The sequence below is a fragment of the Coregonus lavaretus genome, assembly GCF_964263955.1.
Source record: "Coregonus lavaretus genome assembly, chromosome: 2".
Classification (NCBI taxonomy): Eukaryota; Metazoa; Chordata; class Actinopteri; order Salmoniformes; family Salmonidae; genus Coregonus; species Coregonus lavaretus.
In genome coordinates this window covers 7712571-7737677 of record NC_139989.1, presented here as the reverse complement: position 1 = coordinate 7737677, position 25107 = coordinate 7712571, and the positions used below count along the sequence as shown (strand labels likewise).

Here is a 25107-nt window from a genome sequence, read left to right as displayed (position 1 = left end):
TGTGCATATAGAAACATTCTGGGATATTTTATTTCAGCTCATGAAACATTGGACCAACACTTTACATGTTGTTTATATTTTTGTTCAGTATATAAAGACACAGTATTTTTTGCCTGTTGTAAATGTTCATGACGTTTGTCATAAAGTATCCACTAGAGCGTATTTGATTAAATAAAATGCAAGGTAGGCTAGATATAGCTAGAAGAGTTTGAGTCTTAAGCAGGAGCCGATGTTGCATTTTTGGAGTGCACTGCACCTTTAAACATGAACCCGTTGTGCACAGTTCAGAAACAGCGATACCGTGTTGCACTTCCAGTTTTGGGACGTAGAACTGTGTTGACTGCAATGGCTACATCCACCGACTCATTTTACCTGGGGTTTGATTTCAGCACTCAACAAGTAGGTTCAGATTATAATGCATGCTTTACGTCGTTGTGTTTGCAATCTTGCCTATACGCACGCGCGTAGACTTTGTGTAACACGGAAGAAGAGATAAAACGATGAATCAGAGGCTACAATTGAAGGCTCATCTGGAACATTTGACATAGCATAGGCCTACGGGTAGATAGCCTTTCAAATAACCCATGTGTACCATACTATATAAGCAATATTATAAGAATATTTAGTGGTTCTGGCATTCATTCATAAATGAAATACGCGTGACATGTTTTCTCCTTTCATTCCACTGGACTTCGGACTTAGCCTAGACAAACATTGAATTGCTTATTTCATAACATTTAGCCATTCTTCCTACTACATCAGCTGCAAAGCAGCCACTTCTGTTGCCGTTCCTGACTCAACCCATTTCCCCAATGTTGTGTTCAGCTGAAGGTGGTTGCTGTTGATGGGAACCTCAATGTTGTCCACCAGGACAATGTGCAGTTTGACAGTGAACTGCCAGAATTCGGGTAACAACACAAAATAAAAAAATACACTCCATAATGTGTAGGATGATAATTGTGTTGCCAACTGATAAATAGCTATGTCCTACCGACTATAGCAGCACAATTCAAAGGCTGGTAAATCCTACACCCTTGATAGTAGGCTAGGCTACACAGTTTGGAATTAGTCCATGAAACTGACTTCTATCTTTTCATATCTCCCCAGGACTCAGGGAGGGGTCCATATCCATGCAGACAGGCTGACTGTCACTTCTCCTGTGCTCATGTGGGTGAAGGTAGTCCACCATGAATACTTCACTACCTATTAGTGCACTGCACAGTGAATACTTCACTAGTAGCTCAGTAATAGTACTAGTAGCTCAGTGGTCTGCTCACTCTCAAACCATTACATAGCTGAAGTCCATAAGCTGTTATTCCGTTGAGTTCAAAGGTAGGGCCTACAGCAATAACATCCCCAAAAGTGTTGTAACAAATGCATTACACTGCATGAAACTGTAAGGTTGATTAAACAAATATTATTAAACTGCAGATAATTCTAATTTTGGGAAGATATCGCTCTTTGTAACTACCTCCTCACTAATATCTTCAGCAGAAAAACGCAACGCTTTGAATCAAAAGTCACCAAGATCAGATTCAAGAGCAATCTATGTGTAATAGGGATGCCATTGGCAGAGTTGAGCGTGTTTTAGTCCTGTGTTTTTTAACTGAGCAATTCCATGGTGATTTCCCAGGCACTTGACCTGATCCTTGGCAAGATGAAAAATGCAGGCTTTGACTTCTCGCGTGTGAAAGCCCTATCTGGGAGTGGCCAGGTGTGTGGACTATTACTAGGACTCTATTATAGTGCTCCATTGTGTATTTTGAATACAGTCAGGCATCACATGTATTTCATCATTGTCCTGTTTTTACAGCAACATGGCAGTGTGTATTGGAGGAAAGGGACCAACCAAGTTCTCAGGGATCTCCATCCAGGAAAAACTTTGCACGAACTTCTGAAGGTAAGTGGTCCCATACATGGCAGTAGCAGGGAGAGATTCTAGACTCTCTGGTTGTCCTTTCTGTCTATCACTACAGCAGAGTAGAGTGCATGTTTGCTAGTGACATGCCAGATAAAACAATTATCTCCAATTTTTGACAGTCAACTTCATCGTCCCATAAAATGGCATTTAATTTTGCACATACAGTTCAGTATCAGCAACAAAAACAAATGACATGCACCACTTGATTTGAAATACAGTGCCCTGTTTTTCTCAGAGTATTGCTGTTGGCAAATGTCAAATAGGCGGTGTGTCCGCCTGGTTGAAAGTTAATACATGACCTTCCTTGTGTGGGTGAGAAGAAGAAAAAAACCATTTGCCACAGCCTTTGATACATTGCAGGCATAGCCAACCCTATAGCCCAATGTTTGTTCATTAATCCAACAGTACAATCAAACCCTGAGGATTATTCAGTCATTACTAACCCGAAGGGCCTCCTTTTTACCTCAGTGAGTTTGCAAGTCTAAAATGACCATGAGAAGGCATTTCTATTAACATTTTGTCTCAAAGCTGGTAGTCTCCTCCAAAGTTGTTCTTGTCTTTGAATGCCTTGATATGTATTTTTGGGGAATTACAGTAGTTAGTTGATTAGTAGTTGTTTTGATTCATTCAAACACTTTGTTTATTGAATAAAATGTAGTTGTGCATGTTCCACCTCTATTAAGTAATTCCATGGGTTGCAATAAATAAGCTAGTTTCTTGTCATCTGATTTCTCAGTTGGTATATTGATACTTTATGTCTGTACTTTATTTTGTGTCAACAGGGTGGTTTTGCTGTGTCAGATAGTCCAGTATGGATGGACTCCAGCACTACAGAGCAGTGTCAGTACCTGGAGACAGCAGTAGGTGGCGCTCAGCGAGTTGCAGACATCACAGGCTCCCGGGCCTATGAGGTGAGGAAGACTCAGTTTCCTTGACTGGATGGATTTGATGGATTGACACTTATTTTACTCATTGTTTACAAGTAACTTCAATCATACATGTCTCCAAGTGATATGGACACAGTTAACACCTCTACACGTATGTGGGGGATGCAATATTTACTAAAGGCACTGACCTCTTTTTATCTATTCTATAACATTACCTTTCAGCGTTTCACTGGAAATCAGATTGCCAAGATTTACAAGGCCAAACCAGAGAAGTACGAGGACACAGAGGTGAGGTGACATGCCCATTTTACTTGTCTGCTATCACCATTCCCCATTGTCATGTTAAATCCAATGATTTATGTACAGTACCAGTCAAAAGTTTAGACACACCTAATCATTCAAGGGTTTTTCTTAATTTTTACTATTTTTTTTTACATTGTAGAATAATAGGGAAGACATCAAAACTATGAAATAACACATATGGAATCATGTAGTAACCAGAAAAGTGTTAAACAAATCAAAATATATTTTTTATTTCAGATTCTTCAAATAGCCACCATTTGCCTCTTGGCATTCTTTCAACCAGCTCCACCTGGAATGCTTTTCCAACAGTCTTGAAGGAGTTCCCACATATGCTGAGCACTTGTTGGCTGCTTTTCCTTCACTCTGCCGTCCGGCTAATCCCAAACCATCTCAATTGGGTTGAGGTCTGGGGATTGTGGAGGCCAGGTCATCCCAGGTCATCTGATGCAGCCCTCCATCACTCTCCTTCTTGGTCAAATAGCCCTTACACAGCCTGGAGGTGTGTTGGGTCATTGTCCTGTTGAAAAACAAATTATAGTCCAGATGGGATGGCGTATCGCTGCAGAATGCTGTGGTAGCCATGCTGGTTAAGTGTGCCTTGAATTCTAAATAAATCACAGACAGTGTCACCAGCAAAGCACCCCCACACCATAATACCTCCTCCTCCATGCTTTACGGTGGGAACTACACATGCGGAGATCATCCGTTCACCCACAACGCGTCTCACAAAGACACCGCAGTTTGAACCAAAAATCTCCACTGGTCTAATTTCCACTGGTCTAATGTCCATTGCTCGTGTTTCTTGGCCCAAGCAGGTCTCTTCTTCTTATTGGTGTCCTTTAGTAGTGGTTTCTTTGCAGCAATTCAACCATGAAGGCCTGATTCACACAGTCCCCTCTGAACAGTTGATGTTGAGATGTGTCTGTTACTTGAACTCTGCATTTATTTGGGCTGCAATTTCTGAGGCTGGTAACTCTAATGAACTTATCCTCTGCAGCAGAGGTAACTCTGGGTCTTCCATTCCTGTGGTGGTCTTCATGAGAGCCAGTTTCATCATAGAGCTTGATGGTTTTTGCGACTGCACTTGAAGAAACTTTAAAAGTTCATGAAATTTTCCGGATTGACTGACCTTCATGTCTTAAAGTAATGATGGACTGTCGTTTCTCTTTGCTTATTTGAGCTATTCTTGCCATAATATGGACTTGGTCTTTTACCAAATAGGGCTATCTTCTGTATATCACCCCTACCTTGTCACAACACAACTGATTGGATCAAACGCATTAAGAAGGAAATAAATTCCACACCTGTTAATTGAAATGCATTCCAGGTGACTACCTCATGAAGCTGGTTGAGAGAATGCCAAGAGTGTGCAAAGCTGTCATCAAGGCAAAGGGTGGCTATTTGAAGAATCTCAAATATAAAATATATTTTGATTTGTTTAACATTTTTTTTGGTTACTACATGATTCCATATGTGTTATTTCATAGTTTTGATGTCTTCACTATTATTCTACAATGTAAAAAATAGTACAAATAAAGAAAAACCCTTGAATGAGTAGGTGTGTCCAAACTTTTGACTGGTAGCGTACATCATTGGTTAAACTACTCTAGGTTGCATATCTGTATGAATTCAATAAATTAAGGTGAATAGAGCTCTAAAAATGGCAGATAAATTCTGCCCTCTTTGTGGAACATACTCTGTGTTGTTTTAGTAGGAAAGATCAATATGATTTTAGATGGAGTGTCACTAGTTCTGTAAATGTCTGAAATATTTCCCCCCCTTCTTTTTTCGCTATTCATTTCAGAGAATCTCATTGGTCAGTAGCTTTGCTGCCTCTCTCTTCCTGGGCAACTATGCAGCTATTGATTACAGTGACGGTAAGGTGCTATTACTGATGATAATGGTTAATGATGATGTGTTATCGGTAGCACTTTATTGTATGGTACAGAAATTACTACACAAGAGTAATCTATGCTGAACTTTTTTGTTTCTCTTTGGGATTTATTAAAACAAACATGAGTACTGTAGGTACAATTTGTTATCAGTTTAGTTACCACTTAGTACAATAATGTACCTATTGGTAGCACATAATTTCATAGTAAATACCAGTGCAAAAATTACCGTAAAATAAAGTTATTTATAATATAACATTTAATTACAACTGTTATGGGACAAATACCTTGGGAGTGAAGATCCTCCTTAAATCCTTAAAAAGTTCACTGTTTCAGACCATATTACTTTACCCCAGCATGCTTGAAACATCACCTACTATGGGAACACAACGGGTTAACTCTCCAAGTTGGCTTGAACTTATCTTTGACGTTTACTTCATTACAATGTTTTTACCTGGCAGAACCGTTCTTTTAAGGTCTGCTGGATAACAATCATCATTGTGTTTGTGCAATAGGGTCGCCAAGGGATTTTTCTCCATATGTTATCAGCAGCACTGAAACCATGTTGACATTGTAATCAAGTCGTGTAGTCAGTTTTTTGCCTGTTTTTCGTTACAATATACAGAAGGGCAAGATGAGGGAAATGTCTTGTTTATCATACAGGAAGATTACAGTAGTTGTGGCAATTTGCGCATGACATTCTAGTCTATCTGTCCCTGCTCGATGAGCACAGAAACTTGTGCCAGGCAGAGTGTATTTAATATTCCTACACAATGATATCTGGCATATACATAGGAGAAGTATACCACAGTGCTGTGATAACATACATTACAGTTTATGAATAACATAAATTCATATTCAGATTAGTGAGATTGGACTTGGTTAATAAAAACATTTATAATAAGACAATTAAAATGTTTATAAATATATAGAAATAATGAAATACTTGCCAAGATGTATTAATTATTTTTAATGAATGTCATTATTAAGGGTTACCCAAACATTTGGTACACTCGGTTCCGTGATCCGCATTCTAATAAAATTGTCCTGCATTGATGTGCACTGTATATTCTATTATTCTATGTTCTTTGGAAATGCTTGATCAGTCGTTCTGATTCGTGACATGTCCATTCTTCTCCTTTATTAAGGTTCAGGGATGAATTTGATGGACATATTCAGCAAACAGTGGGCGGACTCCTGTCTGGAGGCTACTGCTCCTCACCTGGAGGAGAGGCTGGGAGCCCCTGTGCCATCTTCAGCTGTCTTGGTGAGATACTCCTATATACAGTATCATGGTTCTTTTTTGTGTCTATTCTCCTGGTTGGGCAACTGATAAGGAATGCAAATCAACTTTTGACTTTTGAATGGGCTGTGATTTCATCTCACATGGAAGGTTGTTTTACATTTTCATTGTAAAATAAGTCAGTTTTTAGTGAATTCTTCAGTTGCAAGTCCTTGGGTCAGGTCATGTAGGCTACAAAATATGCATCATATCACCTCATATTCAAATGTTTGTATTTGAAGAGTTTTAGGCCAGCCTGAGGTCTCTGGCAATAATTGGATAAAGAACTGGGGCCATCAAGGCTTTCGTTCCCAGCTCCACATGTGTGTCTTTAGATCCTAGTAACACTTAAACTGCCGGGCCTCACTACCCCCTGTACTACGCCAATGAACAGCCATTTTGACTGCAACATTCTAACAGTCTTAACAGTTGAGTGGCGCAGGGGTCTAAGGCACTGCATCGCAGTGCTAGCTGTGCCAATAGAGATCCTGGTTCGAGTCCAGGCTCTGTGGCAGCTGGCTGCGACCGGGAGACCCATGGGCGGCGCACAATTGGTCCAGCATCTTCCAAGGTAGGGGAGGGTTTGGCCGGCAGGGATGTGGGTTCGTTTCCCACGGGGGTCCAGTATGAAAAATAAAAATAAAAATACATGTATGCATTCACTAACTGTAAGTCGCTCTGGATAAGAGCGTCTGCTAAATTACTAAAATGTCAAATATGCTATCGGAAAAAGTATCCTTTGGTTGTGTTTATGAAGGTCTTGTGTAACATTAGAATACAGATTTTTTTTAGATCAAAGAACAAAAGCATTTTCATTAGTTTATGTTACTGTAGGCGATCTGCTACTGCGTGCTCACGTGTGGCGCGCACAGGAACAGCAGTTATTCTTGGGGAAATAGATATTTGGAAATAGAGCTAATCTCTTCAATTTTTTGAGTTATTTGGCAAAGGAAAGTGTTTTGGAAACCTCAGAATCTGCTCTTTTTGATACTATATCGAAATCAAAACATCTTACCTGCATGTGACTCTGTTGGAGTATTTGAAAAAGTAACTTATTTTGCGCTCCCTGGAAAAAATTAAATGTCCTCTTAAAACTGCTTATAACTAATTATGTTCATGATATAATGGCAGCCATATTGGTCAGGGAGAAATCCAAATCAGTCTAATTGGAATGAATGCCAGTAGAGATATTATCCTGATTTTACTTATGCAGTAAAATACAAGTAAGGCATGTGATGTATAGCTCTGGATAAGAGTGTCTGCTAAATGACGTAAATGTATCAGAAATTGTGTAATATAATTATTGTCAACCTAAAATATTGTCATATAATTATAAATACAGTTTATACGGGTTTTATACAAATGTTCTGTATATATAGCCTTAAAATATATGTAAACAGACCATAAATGTTTCAATTAAAATGTTTGGGAAAGTTGTGAGTACTATTATATGATACAATATCAGTACTTGTTGCATTTACAACTTGTCTAAGTCCTATCATCAACTGATTTTAGCCAGTGTGTGGCTGTGGATTGACTGCATTGTTTGAATGGAATGTTGGCATATTGGCATTTAATTTGAACAATTAATAGAATAATTGCTCTAAAACTGGTTGCTAGCTAGCTAACAAACATAGATGTGGTAAAGAGGTCAATCCAACTTGACCAAAACAATGGAATTGCCATGGAAACGTATGGGGGATAGGGCCATGGGGGAAAGATCCAGAGTCTCCTCATTGCCATCCAGCAAAATGTTCCCACATTTAGACTATTGTTTATATGTGTATTTCATGTTGAGGTAAGAATCGGAGTATAATGCTTGTATGGATGTCAACCCCAACACATTTTCATGTCATCATTACCAATCAACTGCATTACTTCTTCAAAACTTGAAAAGGGACATTTTCTACGTTAGGCAGCAAAAACAGCCAAATATATCAAAATCGGACTTACAGTGCCTTGCAAAAGTATTCATACCCCTTGGTGTTTTTCCTATTTTGTTGCATTACAACCTGTAATTTAAATGGAGTTTTATTTGGATTACATGTAATGGACATACAGAAAATAGTCAAAATTGGTGAAGTGAAATTAAAAAAATAACTTGCATATGTATTCACCCCCTTTTCTATGAAGCCCCTAAATAAGATCTGGTGCAACCAATTACCTTCAGAAGTCACATAATTAGTTAAATAAAGTCCACCTGTGTGCAATCTAAGTGTCACATGATCTGTCACATGATCTCAGTATATATACACCTGTTATGAAAGGCCCCAGAGTCTGCAACACCACTAAGGAAGCGGCACCATGAAGACCAAGGAGCTCTCCAAACAGGTCAGGGACAAAGTTGTGGAGAAGTACAGATCAGGGTTGGGTTATAAAAAAATATCTGAAACTTTGAACATCCTTACGGAGCACCATTAAATCCATTATTAAAAAATGGAAAGAATATGGCACCACAATAAACCTGCCAACAGAGGGCTGCCCACCAAAACTCACGGACCAGGCAAGGAGGGTATTAATCAGAGAGGCAACAAAGAGACCAAAGATAACCCTGAAGGAGCTGCAAAGCTCCACAGCGGAGATTGGAGTATCTGTCCATAGGACCACTTTAAGCCGTACACTCCACAGGGCTGGGCTTTACGGAAGAGTGGCCAGAAAAAAGCCATTGCTTAAAGAATAAATAAGTGAACACGTTTGGTGTTCGCCAAAAGTAATGTGAATAGTTAAGTTTAATGTTTTTTTGTCTTCTTTCTTGTTTGTTTCACAAGAAAAAAATATTTTGCATCTTCAAAGTGGTAGGCATGTTGTGTAAATCAAATGATACAACCCCCCAAAAAATCAATTTTAATTCCAGGTTGTAAGGCAACAAAATAGCAAAAATGCCAAGGGGGTGAATAATTTCGCAAGCCAATGTAAGTAACCACATTGTGGGCCTGTTACAATGCATAAATCATGACGGATTTGACGAATATCTACTTTGTTAGATCAGATTTGTTGAATGTGTGCCAATCTGGTCAATGGAACATCTGCGTTTACCACATCTATACCATGCAGATAAATGGCTGACCTTTATCCCATCTTAAGAAGGTTCATTTCTATTCTAGTATTTTCATTCCTAGTTCTGTGTTAAATAGACTTATTTAGGAAAAGTCAAGGACTGAAGGGGGGCATGAAATTGCTGTGCACAATCTCCATAGGAAATGCTGATGACTGCTGAACTGCTAAAGCTAACGTTGGACTGTTCACAGCTCTTTATTCCTCATCCTCTTCTATAAACCCTAACCTCACCTGGTTCCCCTCCACAGGGCCTGCTCTCTCCTTACTATGTCACTCGTTACGGCTTCCCAGAGGACTGCAAAGTGGTGGCATTCACTGGGGACAACCCAGGTAAGAGCTTTGTCATGCTCTGATGCTGTCTTTGTCAGGGGCCTCTGTTTTGTATTTTCCGTCATTTGGCCGCTGGGTGGCAGTAGCACTGTACTGACTGCATTGATCTGCTCCAGTGATCCTCCTCAGCGCCTCCACTCCTATCCTACACATGGATGTTGTGTAGATTCTAATGAGAGTGCATGGCGGCGGTGGTCACATGTTCGCCCTCCTCCCAGGCAGCTTGATATTAACCCGAAGCAAGCAGCACTGGCTAACAGGGATAGTTTGGGATTTTGGCAATGAAGGCCTTAATATACTTCCCCAGAGTCAAAGGAACTCGTGGATACCATTTTTTACATCTCTGCGTTCATTATGAAGGAAGTTAGAGGTAGTTAGACAATGCTAACTAGCTTAGCACAAAGACTGGAAGTCTTTTGGTACAGCTCATTGCCAAAATCCCAAACTATCCCTTTAAGACTATGGCCATGGCGCTTGTGCTGTCCGTGTCTGTAGACCAGGGTTCTTCAATTCCGGTCCTGGAGGGCCGAAACACCTCTGTTTTTCATCCTCTCCTTCTAATCAGGGGCTAATTCAGACCTGGGACACCAGGTGAGGTCAATTCACTACCAGGTAGAAATAAAAAACAGAAGTGTTTCGGCCCTCCAGGACCGGAATTGAAGAACCCTGCTGTAGGCTATAGGTGGTGACTCTGCGCTTTTTCAGTTAAATGCAGCGGCGGCCAGCTGAACGTAAACACCGAGTGACTTTGACACAGGCTTCAGACTGCTCTCCCCTCCGAACTGTCCGCTAGCCCACTCAGCAGTGTCATCTGCATAAAAGGGGCTTTACGACCAATATAAAGGCGCGCGACGCCCAGACAGCGGTTGTGTGAGGGAGTCTGGCACAGTCGATTGAGATTGAGCTCATTCAGCGCAGCTCGTTTTGAGCAGACAAACAATAACTAATGGACTAATTGATACCGTTGTGAAATTGCCTGGATATAATGAAATATTATCCATGGTGTGATACAGTAGATGAAGTGGAGGCAGGATACATAAGGAGTTGGTTATGAATGCATAGATTTAACAGTGAGATGGCTGTCTTCTAATTTATACTAGTTGATCATTGTAATAATTGATTAGGCAAGTTGATCAGGGCTTATGCTATGATTTGAATAGCCATGGTGCATTCAGGAATTTAATTCAAATTATTTGTCGATTTTATATGTAGATAAGAGTATCATTAATAGTTATCATGTATGCAAAAAACTCACTTGAATTCATTTTCTGAGATATGAAGGGACAGAAGTATTGAGGTCATCTAGATGTCCATGTCTGCTGTGTCTTGCCTAAACAAGCACTCATATTTTCATCCAGATTTGAGCTGATTTAGTAGCTCAGGAAGGTATATGGATTGTATTTATTCTACACACTAATACATAAAGATGTCGACTTATCAATATATTTATACTACTACATTCCAATTAATCATCGCAGCAAACCATTTTTTAAGGTCAATGACAGATATGAAATTCTCAAAATTATTCTTAAGCTTCAGACTCGAACGCCGGTGAAGAATTGGAATGAGAATCCAGTCTGAGGGCCATTTTTCTTGGGACTGTCGTCCTTTCAGGGGCCCGCGTGTGTATGCGTCCCAGCATGGGAAAGATTGATTTAACACTGTCTGCAAGGTCACCAAGAAATCCAATAGACTGAAATTAATAAATCTTTCCACCAGGTCCGCCCTCTGAAGCCCCCAAAATTAAAACATGTAAAAGATCTGCCCAGCAACTCCCAACTCAACAGCACAGAGTTAGGACTTGTTATGGGCAATACCTGTATACTTTGTTATGGGCCATACCGGTATACCTTGTTATGGGCCATACCTGTATACCATACAGAACAATGAGAATATACAGTATATACACCCCATAGGATAACCCTTTTTCGTTCCAGGTAGAACTCTTTTGGGTTCCATGTAGAACCCTCGGTCGAAAGGGTTCTACATGGAACCCAAAAGGGGATCTACCTGGAACCAAAATGGTTCTACATGGAACCAAAAGGGGTTCTTCAAAGGGTTTTCCTATGGGGACAGCCGAAGAACCTGTTTTGGTTTCAGATTGCACCTTTTTTCTAAGAGTGTACCTTGGGTAACCTTAGGTCACAGTCTGTGGATGAAATTGAAATTAAACGTCTCTACAGTACTGTATGTTCAGTGACTCAAGTAGATCTGAGAGAGTCTATGTTGTGTCTTTGTTGTGCAGACACATCCCATTTTAAAGGACCAAGGCAAGAGAGATGAATGGAACATGGGCTAAAGGGAACTAGACTTTCTCACTGGCTTTCAATCTTTAATTAGTGTGTTTCAGGTCTGATTGCTGTTTTCATTTCTTATTCCAGGGTCCCTGGCTGGGATGAGGCTACAGGAAGGAGACATAGCCGTAAGACCTTTCACCTTTCTTTCTGCACAAGCACAATACATCATATCATAGCCAATTAAAGGGCATAGGGCTCAAATGTTATCAAGTTGCAGTTCAGTGCTTAGAGGTTGTACAGAACTTTTTCTTCTGAGGCTACTCAGAAATTACCTCATTGGACACAGGGGCACACCTCCCCAGACCCATGAGCAAGGATGTTGTGGTTTTAGGAGATAAGAAATTGATTAATATTATTGAGGTGAACAATTAGCAACTAAACTTCCGTACAGCCTCTTTAGCTGCAGCAGTAGAGTAATGTGATGCAGGGAAGCCATGTTAAGGACCACATGGAGGTTCAATGCCATTAAATCATTCATGCCAAGAGGTCCGCCGTCGTCCGACGAGCAGCAATATCAAGTTGTTTTCATCATCAAACGGAACACTTGGTGGAATCAACGCATTAAAAGCATTACAGTGCTCACTTTGAACTTCGCCTAAATGAGGGATCACACATTTTTTGAGATGTGCTTTGACTACCGGCTTCCAAATCACTTCAGCGACCTTCAACCAAATATAATTAACTTACTCTAATCAGATTTTATTTTGCATGTCTTCACTTAAAGACTCAGTGCAGTCAAAAATGTGATTTTCCTGTGTTTTATATATATTTCCACACTATGAGGTTGGAATAATACTGTGAAATTGTGAAAATGATGATAATTCCCTTTTAGTGTAAAAGCAGTTTGAAAAGAGCACCTGAAATTTCAGCCAGTGTGATGGAGTTTTGGCCTGTCTGGTGACATCACCAGGTGGTAAATTAGTTAATAGACCAATAAGAAAAAGAGTTCCAAACCTCTAATAACAGTAACAGCTAGTTTTCAGTTTTTCCCTCCCCACTCAGATCACTCCCAGACAGTCCTAGCAAAATTATTGCTTGAGAAATTGCTCTTTGCTAAGAAGCTACCCACTGGGCAAAAACTGGTTGAATCAACGTTGTTTCCACGTCATTTCAACCAAAAAATGGAATGTGATGATGTTGAATCAATGTGGAAAACTGATTTGATTTGAAAAAAGTCCTCAACGTCATAGCCACGGGAAGTAGGGGTGCTGAGGGTGCTACAGCACCCCCTGATCAATCACAATGAAAAAATAATGAATAATACAAATATTATTAGGATTGTTGTTGAATTTTTTAAACCAAATTATTGAACTTGGCCTTTAAAGATCCACTATGCAGAAATCGCTTTGCCAATTCCTGGTTGCAAAGTTTTTTATAGTTCGCCTAATTTCAGTTTGTGACAAAACAAGCAAGTATAGTGTACAGAATCATTGTACCATCTAAACCGTTGTGAAATATAACTTCTAAAAATACTGTATTTTCAGCTGTTTGAAACTGGTGTTCAAAACCGAAAGTAAAAGACTTAAGCACAGGAAGCATAGAAATAGCGCACATGGAACTGATGTACTGCTTCTTAGACTTGCTTTCAATGAGAATGACAGATCTATAACGCACATTTCTATGTGAACTTGGTTGGATTGGCCAAAAAGTTACATATTTCAGCGTTAATATTCCTGTATGAGCAGACAAAGATACTGGTCAGCAGAGCGGGGAGAAATGCCTGGCACCTACTACCATACCCTGTTCAAAGGCACTTAAATATTTTGTCTTGCCCATTCACCCTCTGAATGGCACACGTACTCAACCCATGTCCCAATTGTCTCGAGGCTTAAAAATCCTTCTTTAACTGTCTCCTCCCCTTCATCTACATTGATTTGAAGTGGATTTAACAAGTGACATCAAAAAGGGATCATAGCATTCACCTGGTCATTTTATGTCATGGAAAGAGCAGGTGTTCCTAATGTTTTGTACACTCAGTGTATATGTTGTATAAGTGGTTATATAAGTTATTCCTCCTACTGTCTTCCTATCTTCCTCACTCCCAGGTGAGTCTTGGCACTAGCGACACAGTCTTCCTGTGGATCAAAGAGCCGAGACCCACAGTGGAAGGACACATCTTCTGTAACCCAGTGGACTGCCACTCCTATATGGCTTTGATATGGTAAATACCTCCCACACTACCCCCACATCTTCAGAAACAAAGTAGTTCCCCCGCAGTTCACAATAGAATGGTATATATTTAACATATGGCGTAGAAGTGCCACATTCCGTCACAATAGATCTAGAGCCAATACGCTCTGAGAACTTACATAAGCAGACACGGTATGGCTTTGCAGAAACAGACCGTGGATGTTGCAATAGGTCTATAGACTAGGGTTTAGACTAAGCCTATAGACTCAGTTTTCTTAGTGAAGTATACTTTATTGAAAAACGTAGCTCTTTCTCTGAGTCATTCAGGTACATGGTACATGACAAAGATTGTTTCCACTGTACTACAACTGATCTGGTGATAAAAGCATATTCTAAATGGCATAGATGTACTGAATGTAGTGAACAAGGTTATTATAGTAAACTACAATTTGAAAAACTAAAACTATACTGAAACTATTATCTAAAAAAAAAACAAAAAAAAAAAACCATCATGAATTATGTTCAGTTTGACATTTTTGGCATGCAAAAATCAAATGGGCTTTTCAATGGGCTTTTCAAACTTCTGAGATTTGACTTTTCATTTAAAGGTAGACTCAGTGAGATGACATGTTTGAGTGGTAAGGCTAAAGCAACCAACTGTAGACGAAAGGCGAGGAGGAAGGTCGGGGGACAGCTGAAAGTCAGACACTACTGTGGTTTTCCAACAGCAAGGCTCAGATGAACATGGCATATCACACACTCACAAACTGAAATCATATTATAATATTATGTGTGTACATTGTACAATCAATTAGTAAGAGATCCTCAAATATCAAATGTATTTGTATATATCCACTGTACACATAAATCACGGCAAACAAAAACACCCTAATGACTGGTTGACCATCGAGCCTCACAATGCAGGTGATGGCTGCAAGATGAAGTTGGTCTGCAGAAACTTCATTTTTGTAAAAAAACATGTAGTCAACGTGTAGGTGCAAGTCGGACAATTTTTATCCCCAGAATGCAACGCACTTTGAAAGCAAGACTTTGGTCTCACACAGTCACACAGAGTGTCTGCACATGTGCACTTCACTCCGCTTCAACGTGGTAGCTACGGGACCAAAACAGCAGAGACGTTTAGCCTCACGCTTCAACACTCCTGATTGCTGCGGAAATTTACCCACTATTACTGTTTACTTCGTGCATCTACGTCATCTCTCTGAGTCTACCTTTAAAGCTAACCTAACCTATGATCTGACCCATCACCTTTACTACCCCACAGTGGCAAGAAGTGACATCCCAAAAACACAACAACTATACAACACATAAATGTCTCCTAGCCTCCCACGCTTCTTTCTGTCTGTAACACTAAACTAAAACTGAAATGAAATAATATAAAAATACTTAAACTAAATAAAAACTAGTAAAGTGGATCTGAAAACTAAATCATAAAATCACAAAATGAATAGAAAAAAAAAAGTATATAAAAACACGAAACTGTAATTACCTTGGTACCTAATGCTTACGATCGATATGTGGCATTGACATTTAATTGAATTCCTTGAGACTTTGTTGAACTATAACTGCGTCACATACAGTCCTACACAAACTTGCCACTTGTCATTGTGCCACTGGTAACCTTGCACAAGCACACACACAGACAGACACACACACACACACACCAAGTGACATTGACAACTTTTACTAATCATTATCTTCTGTCTGTATGAATCCTGTTCCATAATGGTTTAATCTATGGTAAAATAGAGTATTATAAAATAAGTGGTTTTAATCATAATAGCTGATACACAAAGGAGATTAAAATTGGGACGGACGCTCAGGCTTTTACTGTAGATGGCTTGCTTTGAATTCAATTATACTAAATGGTGGTATGTCAGCCCAGGTAAATGTGTGTGCGTGCGTGTGTGTATATGTGTACGTGTGCCTCCTGCCAGCTATAAGAATGGCTCCCTGACCAGAGAGAGGATCAGAAACAAGTGTGCTGGAGGGTCATGGGAAGTCTTCTCTTCGGTCCTGAGGTCTACACCAATAGGGAACGATGGGAACATAGGTGATGATGTCAAACATGCTGTATCTATTGACAGATTTGTTTTAGTCATTAAGTTGGATTGATTTAGACTGTAGGCCGCAGATTTATTCAGATAAAGGCATGGCTTTCAGATAACTGCTTGATTTTTTTGATGTGACTGTTCTCAATGGGCTGGCATCTAACATGTTCTCTCCCAGGGATTTATTTTGATACCATGGAAATCACGCCGTCTGCAGTTGGAGTTCACAGATTTGACAAAGAAAATACAAAGGTCAGTGACTCACTGAAGGAAGTGAAATTATGGATGGGATTCTATTTGCATTTCAAACGAAAAACTGGAAATGGTAGTTCTCTGTGTTGTTTCCATCTAAATGAAAGATGTACGAGCGCATAAGTAATTCATAAGTAATAGAGTAATGCATGTCATTGTTTATTGACCGATGTTTTATAATGTTTTATTGACCAATTAATGGTTTCAAAACAGCAACGAAGTAACTGGAGCCGTTGTCAGAGACACACAATGATAAGTCACGCGAGGCTACAGTAGCTCTGTCAACCGCTTTTCCTTATCCTTGTGAACTCCTTCAACGGGGCGGTGAAGCTGGAGGATTACGAGACGTCACACAGGGTGATGTGAGGAGAGAGGTCAGACGGGGTGGGGACTTAGCCCGGTGGGAATGAGGCTCTCCACTCCCCCAGTCAAAGAAAGTTCTGTAAGGGCAGGAATCTCCCCTCTACTCCCGTTGCCGGCGTTCCCAAAGCCTCTCTTTGTGTTCCCATTCCCTGTCGTCCCGCTCAGGTAGCCGGTTTCTCCGCCCAGGGGGAAATCCGAGCCCTGGTTGAGGGACAGTTCCTGGCAAAGAGGGTCCACGCCGAAAAGCTGGGTTATAAGATCAGTGAGTGGGTGCCATTTCTTTCTCCTCTTTCTCGCACTCTTTTTTGCTTCCCTCCCAACTCATTATTGTACCTTGACTTTCTCTCTCTCTTTTCTTATCTTCTACTCGCTCTTTCTTTTTTTACTCTTTCTTTCCCTGGCATTTCCTTAATCTATCTTCTCTTCATCTCTCTCTCTCTCTAACTCACACTCTCTCTCACACTCTCTCTCTCACACACACACACACACACCTATATCTGTCCCTCTCTCTCCACAGTGGTCAGTATCAGCAGTCTATTAGCATAGTGTCTGGATGCAGTTTCACTCAAACACCCCCGGAAGGGAACAGAATGCCTCAAAGATATGGAAGCATGAGGACTGAATAGCCTGCCCCTCGCACTCACTTATCACAGCTATTTGGAAGACTCAATTTTGGCTCTATATTGGTCCAGAATATTAGTGATTAATCAAAGGCTGTGATTTTGCCTTGAGGACCTCGTATCGAGCGGCAGATAGTTTTTTTTATTCCCCCGTAGAAGTCCATTATTGCAGTCAAATTTGCTGAAGGAGAAAAATAACAGTATAATATTGTGATCCGTGATGATATTGCTACTAACTGCTACTGTATGGATCTTGACAGTTGACGCTAGTTCAATTAAAGCACCATTGACTACTGCCAAGGCTGAGTATTTTAAATTGGTCCATGAGGGATCTGTTTGTCTGTTGTCTTCATACATAGCGAGCAGTTTGGTCCATCTGTCATCATTGGACATGTTATAGCCTATGTACTGTATATGTAATGTAGTCTAATGCGTTTCCATGTTCCTGAGTCACTCTGAATGCATAGCAATGACAAGTCAGGATTGGTTGAATGCTGGTTGTACGGAGTCATCTGAAACACTGAATCACTCTGGGCCACATTGCTATGTCTCAATGCAGCCTTTCAATTCAAAACCATTGCAAAATGAAATGCTCAAATGTAGCCTTTTCCCAGAGAGTTTCAAGAGCCGGGGTCTACCGGGTTAGATAGATAGACAGGCAGGTTTGTGCATCGATTGATGCTGATTTCTCTTATGACGTTTGGGGCTGGTCCTATGTGTGTGTGTACGCGTGTACGCGTGTGTAATCTGGCACGAACTGTGCCAAGGCTAAGGTGAAATCTCACTCGTCACCGAAGGTCAACATTCTTCCAGAGAATTTAACTTCAAATAAGACCCTCACTGGCCATCAATAGTCATTAATAAGGTATTCACATACTGACAGATCACTCTTTATTAAGAGGAAACCCTCTTATTGACACTACAGGTCTTTTTTAACAGTATTTGAGTGTGGGAAACTCAACTCAACTCAAGATTGCATTGTCTGGTCTGCTAGAATGACCTATCAGACAAAATAAGTTAAACTGATTTAATTATATAGATTTAGCTACACACAGCGAGAGAGGTTATGTTATATTATGAACGAGCATGTTGTTGGTTTACATGCTGGAGAAGTGCAACAACAGTTTAAATGATTTGCTGCTGACTGGGACGCCCGGGTTACAGTTAATAAAGAGTCTTTCTTTCTTTCGCTTTCTCTCTCTCTCTTTCTTTCACTCTCCCCTCCCTCTCATGTCCCTTCCTCTCTTCTTTCTTTCACTCTCCCCTCCCTCTCATGTCCCTCCCTCTTCTCTCTCTCTCTCTCTCTCTCTCTCTCTCTCTCTCTCTCTCTCTCTCTCTCTCTCTCTCTCTCTCTCTCTCTCTCTCTCTCTCTCTCTCTCTCTCTCTCTCTCTCTCTCTCTCTCTCTCTCTCTCTCTCTCTCTCTCTCTCTCCCTTTTCAAATCTCTTCTTTAAATCTAGTGAATAATACTTCACTCCGACCGCTAGTCATCTTGTAAGCATGTAGATTTATGTCCTGCTCAGCACTGACCAGTTTACCCTCTAAAGGAGATGGATTAACCACGGGAAATGGAGAGGGGAGGACTGGCTTAAAAGTCACTTCTGACCTCAAGTAAATAAAATGATTGTGAAGATGATGGTAGTGATGATAATGGTGGTAGTGATGATAATGGTGGTAGTGATGATAATGGTGGCGGTGGTACTGATGATAATGGTGGCAGTGATGATAATGCAGGCGGTGATGATAATGGTGGCAGTGGCAGTGATGTCAATGGTGGCATTGATGATAATGGTGGTAGTGATGATAATGGTGACATTGGTGGTGATGATAATGGTGGCAGTGGTGGTGATGATAATGGTGGCAGTGGTGGTGATGATAATGGTGGTGGTGGTGCTGCTGCTTTTGATTACAGTGGCAATGATAATAATTGTGGTAATGATAATATTAGATATTAATGGTGATGATGATGTCAATCATATCTGATCAGTTATGCCAAGGGTATATTTCCTTCCCCATCTTCTTCATACAGTTCTTCTAAGGGCGTTTACTCTACTGTACCAATGCATCAGTATAAATGAATCCCCCTGACCGCTAAGGAACATTGATTATCCACCCAGACATGGTGTTTTCCTTGAATGATTTACCTCCTCCTTCGATCCACCCATCCTGTTCCTACTATGTATCCCCCTCTTTGTTTCTCCCCCTGCTTCTTGTCTTTGATACCTTCCAGCCAGGGGGAGGAAGGCATTGGCTACTTGAAAGAGGACAAGCCACTGAGGCAACATGGATAGAGTCCAGGGTGGATGGATACTATCAGCATGCATCCTTCCTTCCTCCCTTCCTTGGAAGAAATCCCTGATCTGACATAGCTGGATGGGTGAAAGCTATGTGATAGAACTCAATCAATCAATCAATCAATCAATGACATTTATTTATACATTAGCAGATGTCACAAAGTGCTTATACAGAAACCCAGCCTAAAACCCCAAAGAGCAAGCAATGCAGATGTAGAAGCATGGTGGCTAGGAAAAACTCCCTGGAAAGGCAGGAACCTAGGAAGAAACCTAGAGAGGAACCAGGCTCTGAGGGGTGGCCAGTCCTCTTCTGGCTGTGCCGGGTGGAGATTATAAGAGTACATATGGCCATTAAGGCCATATCTTTCTTCAAGATGTTCAAACATTCATAGATGACCAGCAGGGTCAAATAATAATCACAGTGGTTGTAGAGGGTGCAACAGATCAGTACCACAGGAGTAAATGTCAGTTTGCTTTTCATAGCCGAGCACTGTTGTTTACACCTATCTATTTGTGTTAGGTCTGTGATAACTTCAAGGAAAGGAGGAAGGAAGGATGTGTTTTTAAGGTATTCAATTATGGCCTTTAATGTTTTGTTGTGGCACATTCCTTTAAGATGTCCTCCGTCAGGAATAGCTATAAAAGCTACAATGTGTAGTGTAGTGCTTTGACAGTATAAATTCATTTTATTATGAATAGTGGTTATTATTTTTATACACTGGAGCCTTTCTTTCAAGACAAACCCGGATTCTGTCATCATCTGTAAAGTGATGTAGGCTACTGTTGTAGTGTTATAGTTCTGCACTGTACTTACTGCCAGATGTACAATTCTCATGTAACTCAAGTGAGTGTTCGATCTAGCACCTCTATTTGGAAATTAAATATGCCATTTATTTTCAACAGAGCGTTTTATTCTGGGTTGGGTCTTTCGTGTGTGCGTGTGCGTGTGCGTGCGCGTGCATGCCTGTGTTTGAGCTTGTGTATGTGTGCTTGTGGGTCTGTGTGCGTCAGTGCGTGGGCACCATACGTATGCAATCCAGGATGAATGTGTCTGTATGCCACCTGTGTCTATATATACACTACATGACTAAAAGTATGTGGACACCTGCTCGTCGAACATCTCATTCCAAAATCATGGGCATTAATATGGAGTTGGTCCCCCATTTACATTTACGTCATTTAGCAGACGCTCTTATCCAGAGCGACTTACAGTTAGTGAGTGCATACATCATTTTTTTATTTTTCATACTGGCCCCCCTGTGGGAATCGAACCCACAACCCTGGCGTTGCAAACGCCATGCTCTACCAACTGAGCTACATTCCTGCCGGCCATTCCCTCCCCTACCCTGGACGACGCTGGGCCAATTGTGCACCGCCCAATGGGTCTCCCGGTCGCGGCCTGCTACGACAGAGCCTGGATACGAACCAGGATCTCTAGTGGCACAGCTAGCACTGCGATGCAGTGCCTTAGACCACTGCGCCACTCGGGCTGCTTTAACAGCCTCCACTCTTCTGGGAAGGCTTTCTACTAGATGTTGGAACATTGCTGCGGGGACTTGCTTCCATTCAGCCACAAGAGCATTAGTGAGGTCTATCCCAAAGGTGTTCGATGGAGTTGAGGTCAGGGGCTCTGTGCAGGCCAGTCAAGATCTTCCACACCGATCTCGACAAACCATTTCTGTATGGACCTCGCTTTGTGCACGGGGGCAAAGCCCGAACCATAAAAAACAGCCCCAGACCATTATTCCTCCTCCACCAAACTTTACAGTTGGCACTATGCATTCGGGCAGGTAGCGTTCTCCTGGCATCCGCCAAACCCAGATTTGTCCGTTGGACTGCCAGATGGTGAAGTGTGATTCATCACTACAGAGAACACTTTTCCACTACTCCAGAGTCCAATGGCGGCGAGCTTTACACCACGCCAGCTGACGCTTGGCATTGTGCATGGTGATCTTAGGCTTGTGTGCGGCTGCTTGGCCATGGAAACCCATTTCATGAAGCTCCTGACGAACAGTTCTTGTGCTGACATTGCTTCCAGAGGCAGTTTGGAACTCAGTGAGTGTTGCAACCGAGGACAGACAATTTTTTTAACGCGCTACACACTTCAGCACCCGGCGTTCTCGTTCTGTGAGCTTGTGTGGCCTACCACTTCGCGGCTGAGCCGTTGTTGCTCCTAGACGTTTCCACTTCACAATAACAGCACTTACAGTTGACTGGGGCAGCTCCAGCAGGGCAGAAAGTTGACGAACTGACTTGTTGGAAAGGTGGCATCCTATGACGGTGCCACGTTGAAAGTCACTGAGCTCGTCAATAAGGCCATTCTACTGCCAATGTTTGTCTATGGAGATTTCATGGCAGTGTGCTTGATTTTATACACCTGTCAGCAACTGGTGTGGCTGAAATAGCTGCATCCACTCATTTGAAGGGGTATCCACATACTTTTGTATATATAGTGTATGTATGTCCATGCACAAGGAGTGCAAGCGGCCTTCATGAATATTTGATGAATGCAGATCTAAACCGGTAGCTCTTAATCAGCTTTTTCCCCCCTATGCGGCGAGGAGAGGATTGGGGTGTTATTTACATACAGGCAGCGTACAGGCGGGAGAGCAGCAGGCATATAGGGAGGGAACCCAGCTCCCTGCAAATGGCAGACTTAGTAACGCTCACTATATGACAAGGGCCTGTGTGTGTGTGTATGTGTGTGTGTGAGAGAGAGCGAAAGAGAGGGAGAGAGAATGTGTTTGTCTGTGTTTATGCAACAGTGTATTGATCTGTGAGAAGACCGGTGCAGTGATGCAGAGTGTAACATGCTAAGGAAATGGATATGCCAATACCTCACTGACAGGACATGGGTGTTATCTGGTTTATGCTGTACTTTACCTGACTGAGAGATGCACTATTCAACATGTTCTACCCAATGATGCCCCAGGAGTTCCAAGACATTGGTGTGGAATGATTGTAGAAAATGTCGTTATAGATTTTAGACCACACTTTTCCTCATAGTGTTATGGTGCTTCTAGCAATCCCTTGTCATAGATAAATGCGCATGAAGAAAAAAGCAAATGGATCTTCGTTATAGCCTGACATCAAAACAGATTTTGCACAGGATTCAGTCTGGTTTAACCAGGCTATCTCCCTCATGTAGTGGGGGGAAATCACTACATCAAAACCCCTGCTGCCACTGTCATTTTAGATTCTTTTTGGCGCTTAGCCTATTTTCCTTCTCTCTCCTCCCCCCTCCCCCTTCTCTCTCTCTCTCTCTCTCTCTCTCTCTCTCTCCATACTTTGAATTGCTTTATTTTCTACAGATCCGACCTTCAGTATGTCTCGTCATTGAGGGAGGCAAAACAAAGCAACAAATCAATTGGGGAAGGCATACTGGGGATCCATTTCATTCAGATTGACACCCCAAGGCTAACGTCGGCCGGCGTGACTGTTTATAATAGTGTACACGGGAGAGCCAATTCCATCTCACCACAGTATATATTATAATAATGCCCCTGTAAAACTACCTGAAACAAAGATTGCTGAGCAAATTTCTATTTCACACTGTTAACACGTTTCATGTGGCGCCTTATGGATATATATATATATATATATATATATATATATATATATATATATATATATATATATATATATATATATATATATATATATACAGTGAGGGAAAAAAGTATTTGATCCCCTGCTGATTTTGTACGTTTGCCCACTGACAAAGAAATTATCAGTCTATAATATTAATGGTAGATTTATTTGAACAGTGAGAGACAGAATAACAACAAAAATATCCAGAAAAACGCATGTCAAAAATGTTATAAATTGATTTGCATTTTAATGAGGGAAATAAGTATTTGACCCCCTCTCAATCAGAAAGATTTCTGGCTCCCAGGTGTCTTTTATACAGGTAACGAGCTGAGATTAGGAGCACACTCCTAATCTCAGTTTGTTACCTGTATAAAATACACCTGTCCACAGAAGCAATCAATCAGATTCCAAAGAGCTCTCCAAGGAAGTCAGGGACAAGATTGTAGACCTACACAAGGCTGGAATGGGCTACAAGACCATCGCCAAGCAGCTTGGTGAGAAGGTGACAACAGTTGACAAAATAACTGTCAATCTCCCTCGGCCTGGGGCTCCATGCAAGATCTCACCTCGTGGAGTTGCAATGATCATGAGAACGGTGAGGAATCAGCCCAGAACTACACGGGAGGGTCTTGTGGCGCAGTGGTCTAAGGCACTGCATCGCAGTGCTAGCTGTGCCACTAGAGATCCTGGTTCGAATCCAGGCTCTGTTGTAGCCGGCCGTGACCGGGAGACCCATGGGGCAGCGCACAATTGGCCCAGCGTCGTCCAGGGTAGGGGAGGGAATGGCCGCCAGGGATGTTGGTAGAGCAGGGTTGTGGGTTTGTTTCCCACGGGGGGCCAGTATGAAAAAAATAAAAAAATAATGTAAGCACTCACTAACTGTAAGTCGCTCTGGATAAGAGCGTCTGCTAAATGACTAAAATGTAAATGTTGTCAATGATTTCAAGGCAGCTGGGACCATAGTCACCAAGAAAACAATTGGTAACACACTACGCCGTGAAGGACTGAAATTCTGCAGCGCCCGCAAGGTCCCCCTGCTCAAGAAAGCACATATACAGGACCGTCTGAAGTTTGCCAATGAACATCTGAATGATTCAGAGGAGAACTGGGTGAAAGTGTTGTGGTCAGATGAGACCAAAATCGAGCTCTTTGGCATCAACTCAACTCGCCGTGTTTGGAGGAGGAGGAATGCTGCCTATGACCCCAAGAACACCATCCCCACCGTCAAACATGGAGGTGGAAACATTATGCTTTGGGGGTGTTTTTCTGCTAAGAGGACAGGACAACTTCACCGCATCAAAGGGACGATGGACGGGGCCATGTACCGTCAAATCTTGGGTGAGAACCTCCTTCCCTCAGCCAGGGCATTGAAAATGGGTCGTGGATGGGTATTCCAGCATGACAATGACCCAAAACACACGGCCAAGGCAACAAAGGAGTGGCTCAAGAAGAAGCACATTAAGGTCCTGGAGTGGCCTAGCCAGTCTCCAGACCTTAATCCCATAGAAAATCTGTGGAGGGAGCTGAAGGTTCGAGTTGCCAAACGTCAGCCTCGAAACCTTAATGACTTGGAGAAGATCTGCAAAGAGGAGTGGGACAAAATCCCTCCTGAGATGTGTGCAAACCTGGTGGCCAACTACAAGAAACGTCTGACCAACAAGGGTTTTGCCACCAAGTACTAAGTCATGTTGTGCAGAGGGGTCAAATACTTATTTCCCTCATTAAAATGCAAATCAATGTATAACATTTTTGACATGCGTTTTTCTGGATTTTTTTGTTCTTCTGTCTCTCACTGTTCAAATAAACCTACCATTAAA

The 25107-nt window shown here is 41.5% G+C and overlaps 1 protein-coding gene across 1 annotated transcript in view; it reads left to right on the top strand.

Annotated features, from left to right (window-relative positions):
• Positions 1–302: 302 nt before the first annotated feature.
• The window catches only part of xylb (xylulokinase homolog (H. influenzae)), a 65702-nt gene continuing 40897 nt past the window's right edge, over positions 303–25107 (top strand). The window contains exons 1-15 of the mRNA XM_084178985.1: positions 303–399; positions 826–908; positions 1108–1177; positions 1634–1714; positions 1814–1900; positions 2704–2832; positions 3031–3096; positions 4916–4988; positions 6152–6270; positions 9591–9672; positions 12054–12094; positions 14015–14130; positions 16058–16173; positions 16350–16423; positions 16952–17048. Of these exons, the coding sequence (XP_084035111.1) occupies positions 346–399; positions 826–908; positions 1108–1177; positions 1634–1714; positions 1814–1900; positions 2704–2832; positions 3031–3096; positions 4916–4988; positions 6152–6270; positions 9591–9672; positions 12054–12094; positions 14015–14130; positions 16058–16173; positions 16350–16423; positions 16952–17048 (1288 nt within the window). The 5' untranslated portion in view covers positions 303–345. The remainder of the gene's footprint in view (positions 400–825; positions 909–1107; positions 1178–1633; positions 1715–1813; positions 1901–2703; positions 2833–3030; positions 3097–4915; positions 4989–6151; positions 6271–9590; positions 9673–12053; positions 12095–14014; positions 14131–16057; positions 16174–16349; positions 16424–16951; positions 17049–25107) is intronic.